The sequence below is a fragment of the Pseudopodoces humilis genome, chromosome 11 (assembly GCF_049639895.1).
Source record: "Pseudopodoces humilis isolate 2021_Gansu_Grassland_sample_001 chromosome 11, ASM4963989v1, whole genome shotgun sequence".
NCBI lineage: Eukaryota > Metazoa > Chordata > Aves > Passeriformes > Paridae > Pseudopodoces > Pseudopodoces humilis.
The window spans coordinates 16,063,751-16,080,998 of record NC_142210.1 but is presented as its reverse complement, the minus strand read 5'-3'; the positions used below and the strand labels follow the sequence as shown (position 1 = coordinate 16,080,998).

At 47.3% G+C, this 17,248-nt stretch overlaps 2 protein-coding genes across 5 annotated transcripts in view; one reads left to right on the top strand and one right to left on the bottom strand.

Annotated features, from left to right (window-relative positions):
• On the bottom strand, positions 1–10,448 carry COPS7B (COP9 signalosome subunit 7B). 3 transcript variants are annotated; one of them, XM_005525009.3, is made up of 7 exons: positions 10,343–10,448; positions 7,676–7,851; positions 6,446–6,521; positions 4,822–4,910; positions 4,039–4,241; positions 2,655–2,760; positions 1–1,362 (listed from the first exon to the last, which is right to left on the bottom strand). In XM_005525009.3, the coding sequence occupies exons 2-7, from the start codon at positions 7,835–7,837 to the stop codon at positions 1,204–1,206; spliced, it is 795 nt and encodes a 264-aa protein (XP_005525066.1). In that variant the 5' UTR covers positions 7,838–7,851; positions 10,343–10,448; the 3' UTR covers positions 1–1,203. The 3 variants fall into 3 exon arrangements, with proteins under 3 accessions (XP_005525066.1, XP_014109758.1, XP_014109757.1); XM_014254283.2 differs by having other exon boundaries at positions 6,446–6,488; XM_014254282.2 differs by lacking the exon at positions 10,343–10,448 and adding an exon at positions 10,030–10,314.
• A 4,398-nt stretch (positions 10,449–14,846) lies between these two features.
• Positions 14,847–17,248, top strand: part of PDE6D (phosphodiesterase 6D) — a 33,987-nt gene continuing 31,585 nt past the window's right edge. The window contains exon 1 of one of the 2 annotated variants that reach the window (XM_014254306.2): positions 14,847–14,934. Coding sequence is in view for 1 of the 2 variants with exons in the window: in XM_005525008.2 (XP_005525065.1) it covers positions 15,161–15,210 (50 nt within the window). In the remaining variant the exon portion in view is untranslated. Of the gene's footprint in view, positions 14,935–15,048; positions 15,211–17,248 lie in introns of those variants that run through there. The other variant, XM_005525008.2, reaches the window with a different exon arrangement.

Sequence of the window (17,248 nt, the reverse complement as noted above, 5' to 3'; positions counted from 1 at the left end):
TTAAATCAGCATTTTTAATTTTTTTTCTAAAATGTGCTTTTTTTATGAATTACTGTTCCAATGCTTCCCCCTTAAAAAAAAACCCCACACCCTGCCAAACTAGGTGCAAATCACCTGAAGTAAGGTTGTAACAAATAAAAAAAATAACCCATGAAACAAAGGCTGAAATGCTTTAGAATCACAACAATGTACAAAAAAAAAAAAAAAAAAAAGGAGGAAAATACAACCTGAAAGTGTTCAAAATTCAGAAAGACTAGTCAAGTCCATTGCTTCAGCAAGGGGATGCTGCTGCGACCCCTGCCAGTGGGTCCTGGGCCACCAGCCTGCCTCGATGCCAAACAGGCTCCTCTCCCACTGTCGCCAGCATCCAAGGAAGAGTGAATGCATTACCCTTTAAAGGTATCAATGGGGGAAACAACTCACAAGCAGCTCTGGGAGGTCACATCACATTCAGGAGGAATAGTTTCTAGCATGCCCCTAACCACCTGCGAGGTCTGTGTGGAAGAGCAGCCTTCTTCCTCCGTATTGTACTGATGCCTCAGAGATGCAGAACAGTGCTTTAAATCTGTGAGAGATTAAAGGGCTTAGTAAGGGCAGTAAACAGACAGTTAAGTAAACAGCCCAGCACTGGAACTCATCTTCACAGAGAGAGGTAGTGTGAATTTCACCCCAGTTTAAAATAGACAGGGGTAGCGGAAAGGCTGAAGACTTCCATGTAAAGCAGTTCCTGACCTAGAAAACCTTCCTGCGCTCCCTTTGGGAATGAAAAGATCTGTGTTGATGGCTTCCTCGCTCCCAGCCTGGCTTTGGTAGCCACACTTCAACCCTGGGATTCAGATGCTTGCTATAGAAGTTCTCCCATGATCTGATTTAGTACAGCAGCTTCCTCAAGGTTAAGCAGCAATGAACTAGCTGGGAGGGAGCAAAACAGTCAACAGATATTTTGGTTTTTTCATGCCCCTTTTGGTTAGTCCCTTTCTTTAAAAGTCCCTCTTGACAGGACTAGAACAGAGACACCCTGAAAACTCATAGGAGCTGCACAGTGTAACTTAGCCAGGTGCTGCTAATTGGGAGCTGTTCAAACAGGGCTTTTACTTGCCAGCCGGGAAGGGACTGGCCCAGAACCCACTGAAAAAGGAGACACAGGCCCGTTTTGCTCCTCCTGTTGTCACTCCTAACCAGCTGATATTTAGATGGTACGTTCTAGTGACGGCTGGAGACCAGCCCTTTGACTTTGGACATCTTCTTTGTGGGCTGCCTTTGTTCTGTGTGTGGAGGGCACTCTCGCTCTACCAGCTGCTGTTCCATCTCCTGTGCCGACGACGAGGCTGTAGCTTTTAATGTTTTCTTTATGTTTGTGACCTGGCCAAGAAGAGACAGTGAATCAGCACCTGCTTCTTCCTCCCCTCATCACAGACATTCTGTTCATAAACATATTGAAAAACCCCTGGAGTATAAGAGTGCAGATTATAAAAGAGACTCTCCCAGCAGTAACACACTCTGCACTGGAGTTTAATAAGGTAATGTTTCATCCTCATTTACAGACAGAGCTGATAGTATTTCCGTCTGGAATAATTAGGGATTACTTTTTTTCCCAAGAGACAATGGTACAATATTGTACCACCCATCTGGCTGGCTGGAGAGACCTACTACTGCCTTGGTGCAGAAGGGAGCCATCCTACCATTCTGTTGCCCCAAAGCATGAAGGGGAAAGGAGACAGTGAAAGAAAAATTTATTCTCAGGACATGACTCAAAAAGAGAAAATGCCATTTGGCCTAGCTGACTACCTGAGACATAGGTATTTGCTAAAAAGCAGGAACAGAAATTGGTTTTGTGAGAAGCAGCAGCAATGTTTCTGCTACTCTGGCTGAAAAGGAGAGATACAGCACTAAGCATCATCTTCTGTCCCCTGGAACTCTGTAGGGTTCACTACAAAAACTGTGAGCAAACCTTCAAAAAGCCCCAAGATTTGGGAGTAAGGTGTACCACTGCAAGCCAAAAGCATCTAGCAAAACAAATATGCTGTGGATGCCGATCAAGCCACCAAGCAGACGCAAACATAAACCTGCAGGGATGATAATCTCTGACGCAGTGTCTCGGGAGGCCCATCCCCACCTTCCCAGCGGCCGGAGCCGAGGTTCGGGCGCAGGGCCGGGCTGGAGCGCGGGCTCGTGCTGCCACCTAACGGCGGGAGCGCGCCAGGGCCCGGCCCGACTCGGGGGAGCTGCCGCGGGCACTTTTTGCAAAAGCAATTGAGACTCCAGAGATTTTTAACTACATTTCCAGGTTTAACAAAAAGTGGTTTTGACTTCCTGCCTGCCTTGTGCGAAGGGAACAGAGTTGCAATGAAGATCTGTGGTAAAAGCCGTTTTCCTAATGAATCAATACAGGAAACCAGAATTAGTGCAGTCTCCTAGCCTAAATTTACCAAGGAAATTACCAAGGAAAGTTCCATTCTCCTGGATGTTTGATATTTGTGGTCTTACTAGCACTCACAAGCAGATGTGTTTTCTTTCTACCCCACACCTGATTTGCATGATTGCTAGCCACCTTCTGAGAGCTGTGACCATCAACCAGGCATTACCAGATTATTTCCTTCAGCAAACAAACATTTATCCAACAGCACAAAGGCCTGAGATGACTCTGTACCCACCTCCATCTCTACCTGCTGCTGAGTTCGGTGGTGGTTCTCTTTGTACTGGTTGGCTCTAAGTACTTGCTGCTCAATTCCTAAAAGAACTGCTTCACAGCCATCACACCTGCAAGATACAAATGATGTCAAACAGTGTTTACAAGTTCTCTCTGGAGCAGCTCAATCAGGCAATCTGAAAAGTCACACTCATCTAAAAGTTTAAGAGATTATTAAATTTATACTTCCTGCTTAGAGTTGCAAAAGGCTGGCAAGAAAAAGCTTTGCTGTGTATTTGATGCATTTCTCAGCATTCTCTAGGGAGTCTGTGTTACTCTTACCATCAAAGAGTAAGTGCAGGTTCAATGCACTTTCATCTTCCTTCTCAGTCAGAATGACAGCTTAAACAGGATGCGACACAGTATTCAAATGTAAAATTTTAAAATTAAAGAAGAAAAGTAATATTGAGATAATCCTCCTGCCTGTTAAGTGTCCAACGACAAGAGCACTCAGCACGGAATCAGAACTGGAGAAGACAAAAAGGGAATTGGCAGTGGGTTCACTGTTACCTTCCAAACAATGCTACAAAGTCCTGGAAGCTGCCAGAGCCCTCCCACCCTGATGGGACTGAGGGAGCTGGAGCAGAGAAGCAAAAAAACCTGCCCCCACTACAGGACAGCATATTTGCCCAGCAGTTTAATTACTTTTCATGCACTCGTTACCACAGCAACTAGGAAGCAATTCCCAGTCAGCTCAGGACCTGCCATGGGCTCCACAGTCCATGGGGGAATTTCTTTAGGTGGGAAGGGAAGAGAAGAGAAACAGAAGGGAAAAGGTGAGAAACAGCTTCCTGGCAAAGGTACAAAGAGATAATACCACAGCACCACTATAGCTGCAGACAGGCTACATTTGCAGGAATAAAGAAGAAGACAAAGTTCCCTGAAACTTCAAACTTGAGGAGACATCCCATCCAAAGAGCTGTGATTCTCTGGAATTTGTCCACACAATTCTCAACACAGTGAAAAAGGCTGAAAAGTAACAGGTCTGTCTTCATTATCAAGGGTTGAAGCACAAAGGGAAACAACTCCCCCCACAGAACCACGAGTTCAGTTTAGCACCCCTTTCTGCAAAGTCCTCGACTTCTCACTGTGGTTCTACCACTGTAAAAGCTACAGTGAGAGCAGAAGCTCACAGTGTGGTATAGTTTGGCTTGATACATAATACAAATTGAATCCCAGATGGGATCTTGGAAAACTTGCCCAACAGACTCCTCCTCCAAGTGCCTACTTATAGTATAAGACTCCTGATTAATGGAACATGGTGAAATCGAGCCAGCACTTGAAACTCTGGGGGGAAAAACAGGACAAGCTATGTACAAGGAACAAAGAGGGCGGAGAGATTGCCTCACCATTCCTGGAGTGTTTTGACAATGTTACTGATGTCCTTCCTCTGAATGTCTCTGCCGATACAAAAATCCACCTCTAACACCTGGTTTCGTTGATCCAGCTTCCCTTGGATAATGTCTGTGTAAACCGCTTCAATAATGAGATCTTCCAGCTCCCTCAGATTCCTCATATCCAGGTCCTTCAGCAACACAGAATAGGGAATGCACTAAAAACAGCAAGACCAAGAGTAAGTTAACAGTCCTGGAGCCAAAATGAATGGCTAAGTCTCAGAAGGTCGAGACTCAAATGTTTATTGTATCCTACACTTTGATCTGCAGGTGCAGCAGTGACTGATCATGGCAGAACAAATGCTTGCCAGGCTATGAAATATTCTGACACAACTTTGGTAATTCCTGAAGCTTTGGTATAGCACATTCTAGAAGAAAAAAGGTAAATGCATTGTAGAAGAAATCAAGAGTGTTGCTTCATTTTCTGTAGAACAAAAAGTCAGTGTTTTTAAGAATGATTCTTCATCTCCAGCAGTGAAAAAGCCATACAGTTTCCCAGACCTTCCTGACCAATCTGCACATCAGTTCAGGCACCCCCACACTTCACCCACCAAAGTCCACTAAATTAATATCCCAAATGCACCAGGAAAGAACACTGTACCCTACAGGTACTTTCCCAGTACGGGATTTCTTTTGTGAGTACTCATGCAGTCTGACACAACTGCATTGCTCTGGAATGGATGCCATTTTCTGAAACAAAACCAAGAGACAACGGCTGTCACACCCCACGCACTTTACCTTCATTCGGGAAGCCAGGCTTACGATCGTCAAGTGTTTCAGCTTGTTTTTCTGAGTCACTGTTAATTCAGGCAGGTTATCTTTGTTTGCTGTTAATGTCAAAAAGACAGGATTCAGGACTTTACTTTGAAAATGACATAATCCAGCCTGCAGAACTTCAAGCTAATTATGCTACACTACACCCTGAAAGACTGAACACCTCCAGCTAATGTGGGTGCTAGCTGGTGAACAGAGTGCACTTCTGCTGCTGCTGCTGGCAAACTGGCACACCCAAGGAGAGAAGGGGGAAAGTTAATAACAACTCGGCAATTCCATTCTTCTCTGCTTCTTTAGTAATTCTGGCTCAGAAATTAGAAGGTAATTCACAAGTGGTGCCCTGATGAAATAGCTGGTCAATGGCTTTGCTTCTACCAAGTAGTTTTTATTTCATTAACAAGCTGACAGAAAAAAGTCTTCCCCTTTCACTGATCTGGTTGCAAATACAGCTGGTTTTATTTTTCTGAAGAGCTGCAGAATTTAAAGTGTAAAGTACCAGGCTGAGGAAGAGAGGAGAAATTATTAATCTAGATGGCCACACTGTCATTGTATTATATCCATGTGCCCCATGAATATTTAAAAAGAAAGGAAACTGGCAGCTCTCCAAAGCTAAAAATCTCTTTAAAATATCTACTTTAATAGAAATTAATGTTTCATAGCCACTCAAATTCTTCCATCCATCCCATCTCATCCAATGCTCTACATTTTGACTGTTTTTGCCCCTTTCTTCACTAGAAAGGGAAGAATGAACTGTACTGTCACATGCTGTGACACAAGAGCCATGGACAGCAAACACATCCTCTAATCAGTCACAGAATTCACGAGGCTCATGTTGCTCCACAGACACTGGAATTTCCAGTCCTTGCACTTACAGATGCCACTGCTCCTTACAGGAACTAGATAGCTCATCCACCACCCTGAGAACCAGCACTATGACAGAATTATTTGTCACACTCTATAATCGTCTAGATGAGGCTGCTACCCACAAATGAAGCATTAAATTGTAGCACAATGGAAGCATAAGCACCAGAGATAAAAGCACATTTCAACAGATACAAAGATGATTCACACACAGTCTTTCCAAAGCTGTATAAAAGTAATTATTTTGACTTGTATTCTAGCTAAGAAATTATTCATTTTGTTTCAGCAATGCCGTTATGGAATAAAATGTTATCTCACAAACCATATAGGTTTTTATAAATAATGCAGAATAATTTTGTCTAAGTTTTCTGCAGTTTCCATAACTGGTGTCATCTAAATTTCCACAGAGATATCTGAAATTTCCCTCTACATAGGTAAGTGGCCTGTGAACATCAATGAATTCTTCTGCAGACCAATTCAACCCAGAACTGCAGTCCCATCCAAACCAGTAGCACACCATAGTCTCTAACCCTTCCTTTCATTTTTAGCAAGTAAAAAGCACACATGACTCAGACCTCCTTATGGACAATTCTGCTAAGCAAGTTCTGTTCCTGGATGCTCTCACCCAGCCACACTACACCAGGCATCTAAGAAAGCAAAGAATTGCCTCTGACAATCCTAAAGGTCATCCCAGCCCCACATCTGCAAACAGGCAGCAGTCTCTTACCTACATAGTCCCGGTACGTTCCATATGCAAACAGGTTCAGCAGCTGGAAATAAGCAGCATTAGACCCCTCAGCAAGCTGGATGGGGAGAAAAGAAATGTCACAGAACATGGGCAACACAACCCTGATAGGCACCTTCTCCAGAGAATGGTTTACATCTGCACAGGACAAGCAGCACCCAGAAAAGCAATTATATCCCAAGCTGGACCCTTTCTAAGGCCTTAGGAGCAGGAAATTTCAGCAGTTTTAGAGTCAAGATGATCCAGCCATTTCTTTGCACTGGATCTTAACTTCAGTTTGGACTGTCAACTGCTTTGTGTGACATCTTGAGAGATAAAAGAAAAAAGCAAACCTACAGGGCCAGCTCTTCTCATCAGGTGATAAGCAGGCAATGGTGATGGCTGGTAAGGATCCTGTGAAAGCTAGGACAGCTTACCTGCAGAGCCAACACAGCTTCAAAGCAAAGCAAGCTGGGACACTGTAACTGGAGTGCATTTGAAGGTAACAGCTCTTTGCTTGCCTGCAAACACTTCACTGGAATAACAGCAGCACCAAGCAGTGATTGTTATTGATTGTGTTTTAACACCATTAGCTGCACACAAATCCAGGCAAAAACCAGTACTTGTGACTTGATGCTAAATAACCATTGAGGTGCTTTTATGCATATTTAAGAGCATATTTGGAAAGCCAAACTTGCTGCATTACTCCAGCTGCACATACCCAACTTAGATTCCTGCATTGTAGTAGAGGCAGGGGCTGGCAAAGCATTCTCAGCAAAAGATCTGGAGCTTGCTTTCCACCTTGGTTTGAAGTGGTTTGGATTTGGTTACCACCCAGGCCTGATACACTAGACATCTGTTCACAAAGACTTTTGGAGAGCACTGAAGTTCTGCTTTCCAGGACAGTAAAGAAGTAGAAAGGGATTTTTTTCTTGTTGGCTGGCAAAGTGCCTTCTTAAAACTGCTACTGTGCTGCTGCCAGGTTTTTGCTAGGTTTTTTGCGTTAGCAATTGCCTTAAGGTAGCAAAGCTTTATATAGGTATTCTTTAACACCAAGCATATACAGGCAAAAGCAAAGTCAATCTCTTATTCAAAAACATTTCACAACCCAGGTAAGTTGCACCAGGCCCTCCTGGCACAGAAATTTCACCCACAGGCTGCCTGTGGAAACTTCTGGGGATCCTTTATACTGCTAGTGCAGAAGGGGCATTAGAATAAGAACTCAACTCTTACCTCTTTCACATTTGTTAACTCCAACAGCTCTCCGAAGACATAAACCCCAGGAGCTTCCAGCACTTGATTTATAAGAGCAGTCAGAGCTGAGCCACTTGTTCCTTTGGCTAGTAAAATGAACTGCTCTAGAAGATTGCAGGACGGCTTCTGTTCTCCTGCCATTCTAGGTTTTCAATCTGTCAATAAAAGAACATAATATTAACACACCCTTTCTCCTCTGCCGAGTTCTGCCTGGCAGGGGACCAGGAGGTGCTCAGCATAGCAACATTTCAGCGTCAACACAGCCAGGCTTTTCTTCAGCATTCAGGGGCCAGGCCAGAAACCCAGCAGGTTCAACTGCTGATTTAGCTGGGGAGCAAGAATGACTCCCACAATTTCTAAGCAAAATTTCTGTCTGATCAGTCCCCTAAAAGGATCTGCTCTTGCAGATCCCCTCTTATTGGACAGGAGTTTAGATTTCATGCTGTTTTCAGAGTTTTCCTTCTAGTGTGATGCTGCCAAATAATGCCAACTGTAAAGATGCTTTTTGATACACTTGACTGACTTCCTCCTTCCTCATTACACAGCTCCAAACTGTGTTTGCATCTAACGTAATTCCCTATGAAAGACTGATGTGCACTCTATGCCCACACATCCCACCTTTTCCTTTGACTCTGGCTATTGATACAGTGTGTATCTGTAACTCCCCTTGCTTCCTGAGCCCAAAAGGCAAAAAGAACTGCAGCCTGTAAGCAGCTCCCCAGTCTGCACTGTACAGTTCAAGTGCTTTGGGTTAACTGGAAAGCTTAAGTGATAAAAAATACCCTTTCTACAAAGGCTCTATTTAAGTTCCTGTAAAGAGAGGTCTTTGTCTTTGTCTGCTGCCTGACATTTCTGGTGTGCATGCTGTCTCCCAGCACCAACATGTGCTTTTGAAATGTAAACCACTGTTTATTAACAAGTTCTACAAAATGAGCTGTTTGTTTACAAACAACTAAGACAAAACTTCCAAAGCACGTTATTCAGAAACCAAACAAAGAACTTGGCAGATAAGGGAGGTTTTGTATTATGCTTGTATGGGATAATTATCAAGCAGAGGGTATAACCTTGATGAAAACCAAACACCAGAGAATCTGTCTGGTTCTGTGTGACCCACATGGGCTGGGCCCACATCCACCCACAGGGGCTTCGCTGTTTCACCGGGCCTAACCAAATTAAGGCTTGTGAAGGCATCACAGACAGCTTCCTGTATTAGTCAATGTTAAGAGTAATTATAAGATTGTTAGCCATATTACAGTTACTGTTTGTAAACCCCTTAGCTTGTACCCCTGTCCCAAGTTGCTGTACCCTGTGTTTATGGTTCCTTGTTCAGCCAGGCCCTGCCCCCACTGCTCCTAGACTCCCACATGGCAACATTGTACCCCTGCCCCAAGTTGCTGTACCCTGTTCAGCTGGGCCCTGAGGAGGAGGATGACATAAGGACTTTTATGTAAACGAGAGAAACCAGAGACTCATGGGATGCACACAGACTGATAAAAACCCAGAGACAACGAGCCACACTAAAAGGAAGAAATAAAAACAGCACCATCGAAGGAGGAAGACCCAGAGGAGTCCCCTGCCTTCCCTCCAAGAGCCGACATAACCTAGAGGGGACTCGATTAGGATGACACCCCAGACTACATGGCCAAGAAAATGAACATTCCTGCAGACTTTTGTAAGGATGGAATCTGTTGACTCTGCTGAGTCTGCAGTGCGGCACAGCCTATCTTCTCCTTCGTGTGGAAACTAAGAGCAATGGTGGCGTGCGTGACCCCTTGGGCCCCCATACAAGTTGATTCTTATAATAAAGGCATTAAAAGGAGCTCTAGTCCGGCACACTGTTCTGTTACACCTGCAGGTACAAATGGTTTCATCTGGAGCGGGCAACCTTTAACACTCTCCACACAGAGATATCTCAGCCCTTGAAGTCTTTTTGGGGTTCTTTCCAGCAGAGGCACACATGCGGCCTTGGCTGAACAGCACCTCAGTTCTGACTGAGAAATCCCTGCACTACAGAACATTAAGTGTGGCTGCCTAACACATCAGTGTTGCTCTCTCTGCTCACAGAGAGGACAATTTCCTCAGGAGAGAATACGGATTGACTGTGCTGGGAATGAGATTCAGACTTCACAGTTCTATTGTCCTCCCTCACAGGTAATCAAACCACACGCGGGTGTATGAGATTACAAAAGACTGGCTGGCTGTATCCATGCCCTGGTGGGAAAGGGATGCCAGCTGTCTGCCCTTTCCAAGTAAACGCTCGGACAATTGCTATTACAATCCGTGTGCACACCCGTATCACCGGGAATACCTCGCTGCTTCCACAACCGACTTACCCCGGTGAGAAGTGACTGAAATAGAGCAGACACTCCAACGTAGCTTGTCCAAAGGCTGCAACAACCCAAGTAGGGGGACAAGCCGGGCTTCTCTCGCGGTCAGGCCTTTCTAAGGTAGCTCAGGGAGTTTCAGGGCGGGAAGCGGCCCGCAGACCCTGCAGCAGCAAGGCGGGGGTTTCCCGGCCCTCCGTTTCCCCCCAGACCCCTGGCAGAGCCCTCGGGCTCCACCGAGCCCTGCTGCAGGGGGTAATTTACTGGGGGTCCCTCGTCGCTGCCCCTGTTCCCGGGAGGCTTCTCCCAGCCCCGGCATTACCTCTCCGCTCCTGGCCTACCGTCCGGCCGCTCCCGGCGCCGAACCCGCCGCGCCTCAGGCCGCCATGATGGCGGCGCCGGTGTCCGCACGCGGCTCCTTCCCCCCCGGAACGCGCGGGCCCCGCCGAACGTTCCGCCCGGTCCCGGGCGGCCGCAAGGACCGGGAACCGCGAGCCGGCATCCCTGGGATACCGGGATGGGAACGGTGGGCTGGGCATGCTGACACCTACAGAGCCATGGTGCAGCAGCCCATGGAGCAAATTTCACTTGCTTGTGCTGCAACAGCTGCTCCGCTGGGTCCCGAGCAGCTGTTTCAGTAAAAGCAAATAAAATTCCTGCCTCTCTTTTTAGGGATACGAGGTCCTGTTGCAGCATCACAGGGCTTTGCACCCCAAAATAACCCGTGCAAAGGGCTGCTGTTGTAAGGCCACTTCTTTATTAGAAGTGGGGCCATTATTAGACTGAATGGTTGCACGGGGCACTGGAACAGACTCCCCAGGGAAATAATCACGGAGGGGGGGGGGGGGCAAGCCTGGCAGAACTCAAGAAGTATTTGGACAACACTCTCAGGCACACGGTGGGATTCTTGGGGCTGTCCTGGCACGGACAGGAGTTAGGCTCAATGATCCTTGTGAGTCCCTTCCCTTCAGGATATTATATATGATTCTTCCAGCTGAGCCAGGAGGCCAATCCTCCTGGGAAATACCAAGAGATGGAGAGAAGGTAGAACTGATTTTAAACTCCATAGAGAAATGGTCCATACAAACAATGAGCCAAAGGGCAGAGCTCTGGGTGTGACATGGGGGAGCAGGGAGGGTACTTGAAGGGTCCCAGGGCATAGGTCAGGAGTCAAAAGACATTTGAAGGGGTATCAGAACAAGGGTGGAAACAAGAGGGAATTGGGGGTTGTTAACTTCCCCAAGGTTTGTAGGCTCATCCGTGCCATGTTGTGAATAAAATGTTCCTCTGTTAAAAATCCTTCAGCTGAGAGCAAAGTGCTTCTGACTTTCAGTCAGCAAAGTCCCTGAAGACCAAATCATGGACCAGCATGGTCAGGAGGGAGGAGCTTTCAAGGAATGAACATCAGAAACTATTAGGGAAACTGATGGGGCTTAGCCTGAGTCTCAGAGCCATCTACAGCAGGTCCCTAGGGTCCCATCATCCATCTGAGAAGGGGGTGCCAGACAAGTGCAGAGCTGCAGGTGTTGGAATGCTGTTGTGACACTTTGGGCTTCAAAGCAAATTGGATGTAAAAAGCCAGGCTCTGCACAACAAGGGAACTCAGCCAGGGCTATAACAAGCCAGTCAGTAATTTACTTAAGCCACACTTAGCTCTCATTTGCACAGGGAGGGAGAATTACCTCTTTAATCACATCCTAACCAGGCCCTTCCCCACGGTTCCTGTCATCCTGCAGACATGTTGCTGGAACAGTTGCCTTGGACAAGCAGTGTGTGGCCTCCTTTTTCCCAACACTTGCTAAAGCTTGAATTCCAGGCTGAAATAAAAATGGAAATATATGATTTCAAGCTATTTTCCATGGATTGGTTTTGCAATCTTTTGCTAGAACCTGTGGTTAAAAATCATCTGTTATCCCCATGTAAGTCAGCCAGGAGTCCCTGTCCTGATACCTCCCAACTGTTGACAGCCAGCCTGGCTGGCTGACCTGGACATTGGAGGACAGCGTCAGCTAAGCTCAGCTTTTGAGATGGATTTTTTTTTTTTTTAAGAGGAAAAATATGTGGCTGTCCAGCTGTCTCATTGCCTTTAAACAGCTATTTCAACCTCTTGCTCCACCCACGCAGCTCTCTGTGTGCCAGGAGATGTTAATCCATTTTATCTTTTAATGTTGGCATTATCTCTTGACTTACCCCACCTCTTCCCCTTGTGATTCTGCAATCCAGGTCCCTTTTAGGCAGCACATAATTCGCCTTATGTCCCCTTATTTCCCTGCACTGCCACAGTAATGTCCCCAAGCAGTGGGGTCCTGGACCCCCAGACTTTGAGGACACCTGACCTCACCAAGGAGAGGGCCAACATTGAAAATACTTTTGTTTCTTATCTTTCATTACTCACCTATGTGTGCTTCCACAACCCTTCATCCTTATTCCCTGCAGCTGCCAGCACACACCTCCGGAGCTCGGTGGAGGGGAGCTCCCAGGCCCTACTGAAAAGTTTCCAAACTCTGTATTTCCCAGGACCCAGGGACTAAGCTGCTTGCTGGACTCTCATCTCAGCCAGGCAAGGAGTGATGTCTGGGTGGTTGTATATGTGAAGTTGTACAACCTCTTCCATCAAGTGTGGGGTGGGATGAAGCCCCAGTTTACTAAACTATCTCCCAGTTATGCTGCTCTGCAGAAACACCAGCTCCTTTACCTGCACCTTGAGAGAACAGCTGCTGGAGAAGCAGAAAGCAGGCTAGAGGCACCATCTCACCTGCAGTGGTATCTCAGAAGCAAGTGCCAGAGATGTGAAGGAAAAGTTTTCGGTTCCAAGTGGCACCAAAAGATAGAGGCATTTGCAGCAACTTCCTTGCAAGCAGATTTTTAAGATGATATCTCAAGAGTGCTGTTTGTGTCAATGCAGCCCAAGGACTTTGAGGGATCCCAGGGGTTTTGTCACTCTGAATTGTGCTGTCACATGTTCTACTGCTGCTTGGCCCTGCACAGGTCACACAAGCTTCACACCTCAGCTATGAGCTCTTCTGTGATTTTGAAAAGTTCATAAATGAGAGGCCTGTGCCTCCCTGCACAGCAAGGCAAATTTGGGGATTCTGAGACTTGGTCAGGAAATGCAAAGGCTCCAACTCAAAACTCCACAAACATCCCTACCCCTGTGCTAGAGAAGTGCTTCAAAGCTGCAAGAGTTCCTTTCCATGAGATCCATTTGGTCTCTGGCTCCTTCATCTCTGAGGAGCCTGAACAGAGACAGAATAGAGCTCCTCATGACTTCTGTAAACCAGTATGTCCTACTTCCATCTGGCAGGCTCATCCCTATATACAACCATTTGTTTCTGCCTTTTTCTTTTGTCTGCTTTTGTCTTGCTTGCCTTTTCTCCTCATCAGTCTTTTTTCCTTGGTGATCTTTAGTCCCTCCTCCTTAGACAGCATGCAATTCCACAGCACAGCTAAAATCCAGGATGGACTCTTAATAAAACACAAATAAGTATTTGCACAGCTGACTGTGGCACTCTGCCCAGACTCAAAATGACCCCTTCATATACTTAAGCTGATGGTGGGAAATTGAGCATGGATCACATACATCAGGGAAATAAATGCTGCCTATTTTTATTATTAAGATCTCTTATTGGTGATACTGGCAGTGGCCTTGTCCTTATGCATTAAATGCAGCCTTTATTAACGCTCACATTCTCCACTTCTGTACAGTGGCTGATTTGGAAGCAAGTGGAGCCATGAGTGAGTGTACTGATGGCACCCTGACTGTTCACTGGTCCTCTTTTGAGAACTGCTGGCTTTATTTTTACCATGACTTAATGCTTTTATCAGTAGCCTTCAGATTGTTAACAGAGGAGTTAATTTCCTCATGTTAAAGAGCAGCCTGGCTCCCGGGACATGCCAACAAACCTGCGAGTTTCCCCCGCCACAATCAACTCTGCTACGCAAACAGAAAGGCCATGAAGATGATTAGAGGGTAGTACACCTCTCCTATGAGGAAAGGCTGAAAGAATTTGCATTGTTCAGCCTGAAGAAGAGAAGGTTCCAGGGTGACCTTATTCAGGCCTTTCTGTACCTGAAGGCATCCTACAAGAAAGCTGTGGAGAAACTTTTTACAAGGAGATAGAGCTCTAGTGATAGAAGGCGAGTGGCTCCAAAATGACAGAAGACAGATTTAGATTAGGTATAAGGATGAAATTATTTACTGTGAGGGTGGTGAGGCACTGACATAGATTGCCCAACAAAGCTGTGGATGCTTTATCCCTGATGTGTTCACGGCCAGTCTGGATGGTCTTTAAGTCCCTTTCAACTCAAACTGCCCTGTGATTCAAGTTTCTGCAGCACAAAGAAGGCTGCCTTTGTTCCAGGGGATAGCACGCTATTTATTTTAAACCTCCACAATGCTGGTCCTGTTGGCTCCGGCCTCGGTACACGCAGAATCACAGAACTGTCAGGTTTGGGAGGGACCTCCGGCGATCATCCAGTCCAACCCCCTACCAAGACAGTGTCATCTGGAGCAGACAACACACAACTCGTCCGAGTGGACTTTGCAGGTCTCCAGCAGAAGCCGCTCTGGGTCTGAGCACCCAGGTCCCCAGCACCACCCTAGTTCAAGGCTGGAGCTCCGCCGCGCAGCCCCAGAGACGAAACCTTGGGACACCCACTGCCGGGGGGGAAGCGCCTGCCGAGCTCCAGCGGCTCGGGGCCGTTCGGCCGCCGCCCGGCGGGCGCTGACCGGGCCCGGGGCGGCTTCTCGCCTCCTGAAGTGCTCCCTACTGTGGCCTCCCGGGCCCGGGAACCGCCCGCTCCCTCTGCCCGGTCATCCTGCGGCGCCTCCATCGCAGCCACGTCAGGCCCAACCGAAAAGTCTCGGCGACCGCTGCGCACCCACCCTTGAATGAGGAGAGCGCTGTCTGATTGGTCAGTAGCGCTGTCATTCCTAAGCCAAAAGGCGGGGCGAGGAGGGGACAGCAGTAGCTTATTGGTCAGTACGGCGCCGGGCGGGCGCCGGGGTTGGTTGCGCCGGGCAGTGGCGGGTGCGCGGGAGGGAGGGGCGGGGGGTCCTGAGGCTCCGCTGTCACCGCCGCGCTCCCGCCAGGCCCGGCCCGGCCCAGCCCCGTCCGCCCGCCAGCGGCGCGGCAGGACCATGTCGGCCACGGACGAGCGGGCCAAGGAGATCCTCCGCGGCTTCAAGCTGTATCCTCCGTGCGGGGGCCCTGAGGCTGCGCGGGGGGCGCGGGGATCGCCGCCCCGCTGTGGCGAGGCCCCTGGGGCGGGAGGGGGGTTGCTATGGCAACGCGGTTCTCAATGGCACCGCACTCCGGCGGTGGCGGGAGGGTCCCTCAGGGCTGGGACCGGCCCGGAGCCGGCTGGGGCGGGGGGACGGGGAAGGAGGCCCCGTGACGCCGGGACCGGGGTCCCGTCCCTGCCCAGCGGGGTGCCGTGGGTGGCGGGGTCCCCGCGGCCAAAGTCCCCGGCAGGGTGGTGGCGGCCACCGCCCCTCTGGCCCCTGCCCGGCGCTGAGAGGGGCTGGGCCGGGGGCGGCCCCGGGCAGCAGGAGCCCCCCGCCCGCAGCGAGGACAGCTTACAGAGGGCAGGTGAAATAGCTCTGCGCCAGGAGGATCTGATCCCTTTCCCTCCGGCCTGCGCTTAAGCACCTCTTCTTGGGAAGGAAATACCTGGTCGTCAGGTCCAGGAGCAACTAAACACCTTGTTTCTTGTCATACCGTGAGGTACTGGCACATGTGTTGGTCGTGCAATGTCTTTTATTGCTGACGTATTCTGCGTGTAAATGCCTTTCTGTGCAGCTCGTTTAAAAACTTTAAATGTTGTGGCTTTCAAAAAGCATTCTGATTTTATGCCTGTGGTACCTGGATGTGTATTTAAAGCTGATGAAATGAGATAGATCTGAGCTCAGAAGAGAGGCGAGAGCCTTTGTTCACCTTCCAAATCAGGATCTCAGCAAAGTAGAGAAAGGCTCAACCAAAAGGCCCATGTTTAAACTAATAGTGTGAGAAATAGAGTAGCTTTATTTTACATATGGTATATTTTAATGAAGTAAATTCTTCTAAGCTTAGAAGGCAGATGCAAACTTGCTATCTTGACCTTTAGACATCAGAATATTGTTGTGAGTTGGTTTACATTTATTTTTTTACAATAAAAAGGACAGAAGTGAAGGAAATAACCTCTTGATCAAAACCTATTATTTCTAAACAGGGTGGTGGGGATTTTTTGTTCTGTGAGATGTTCATAATCTCTATGCCAGCTGTAGCAGGATCTGATTTTCTAGGTTGGATTTAGACAGATAGCTTTTATCAAACTATAAGCAGATGCTTCTCTTAACTTTTTATAGAATCATTGCAGTCTCCCCCAGCTGTTACTACTGCATCTGGTTTCTTCGCTTCTGTGCTGATGCTATTGACAGTTCTTTGTATTTATGAAGATGTAGTATTTTAGCTGTCAAAACATAAATTAAAAACCTTTTGTGCTGGCAGTTAGAAAAAGAATAAGCTTCTGACAAGACCAGACTAAGCTGTTGGTAGAAGTGAGAAGTGCCTTGAAAGTTAAGCCTAGGGAGCAAACTTTTGAGTGCTTTTTGCATGTGTTTGTACATAGTCTTTATTGGATAGCAGAATTTACCTAAAGGCCTTTGTCCAAGTTTCAATGAAATGCTTTTTGTTGTTTGCTGTCTTAAAGAGCAAATGTTTTTTGCTCTTTGAGAGGAAGGATGTCAGACAACAAACTGTGATCTCAAGCAGCCGGAGCATGGACAAGAAGCTTTATTAGAAGCACTCAGCAGTTTGTGTTGAAGTGTCTAAAGTCTAGTCTTCCTTTGTTTGTCCTTGTAAAAAAAAAATAAAATTACTTCTGACAGGACAGTTTAAGCCAAAATCTGGGCTGCACTTCTTCAAAAAACGTGTTAGAGTACGTTGATAAGTTGCCATAGGGGCCGTCTAGTACAAAGTCTGACAAACAGGAAAGTCTGGAGAAGCATTTCATAACTGAAACTTATAGCAAGTTGAAATAGTTGAAAAACGTCTATGTTGCCTTTAGTAAACCAGAAAAGGGGCTGAGCAGACATTCCTCATTTGTGAGGAAGCCTTGAGACACTACACCATCCCCACAGGAAACTGCTCATGCCCAGCTGTGACCATGCTCCCTGCAAGGGACACATCAGCTCAAACTTCCCATCCCTTGCCAAGGGCAGGTGTCTGCTCCAGAGAAAATTGCAGTT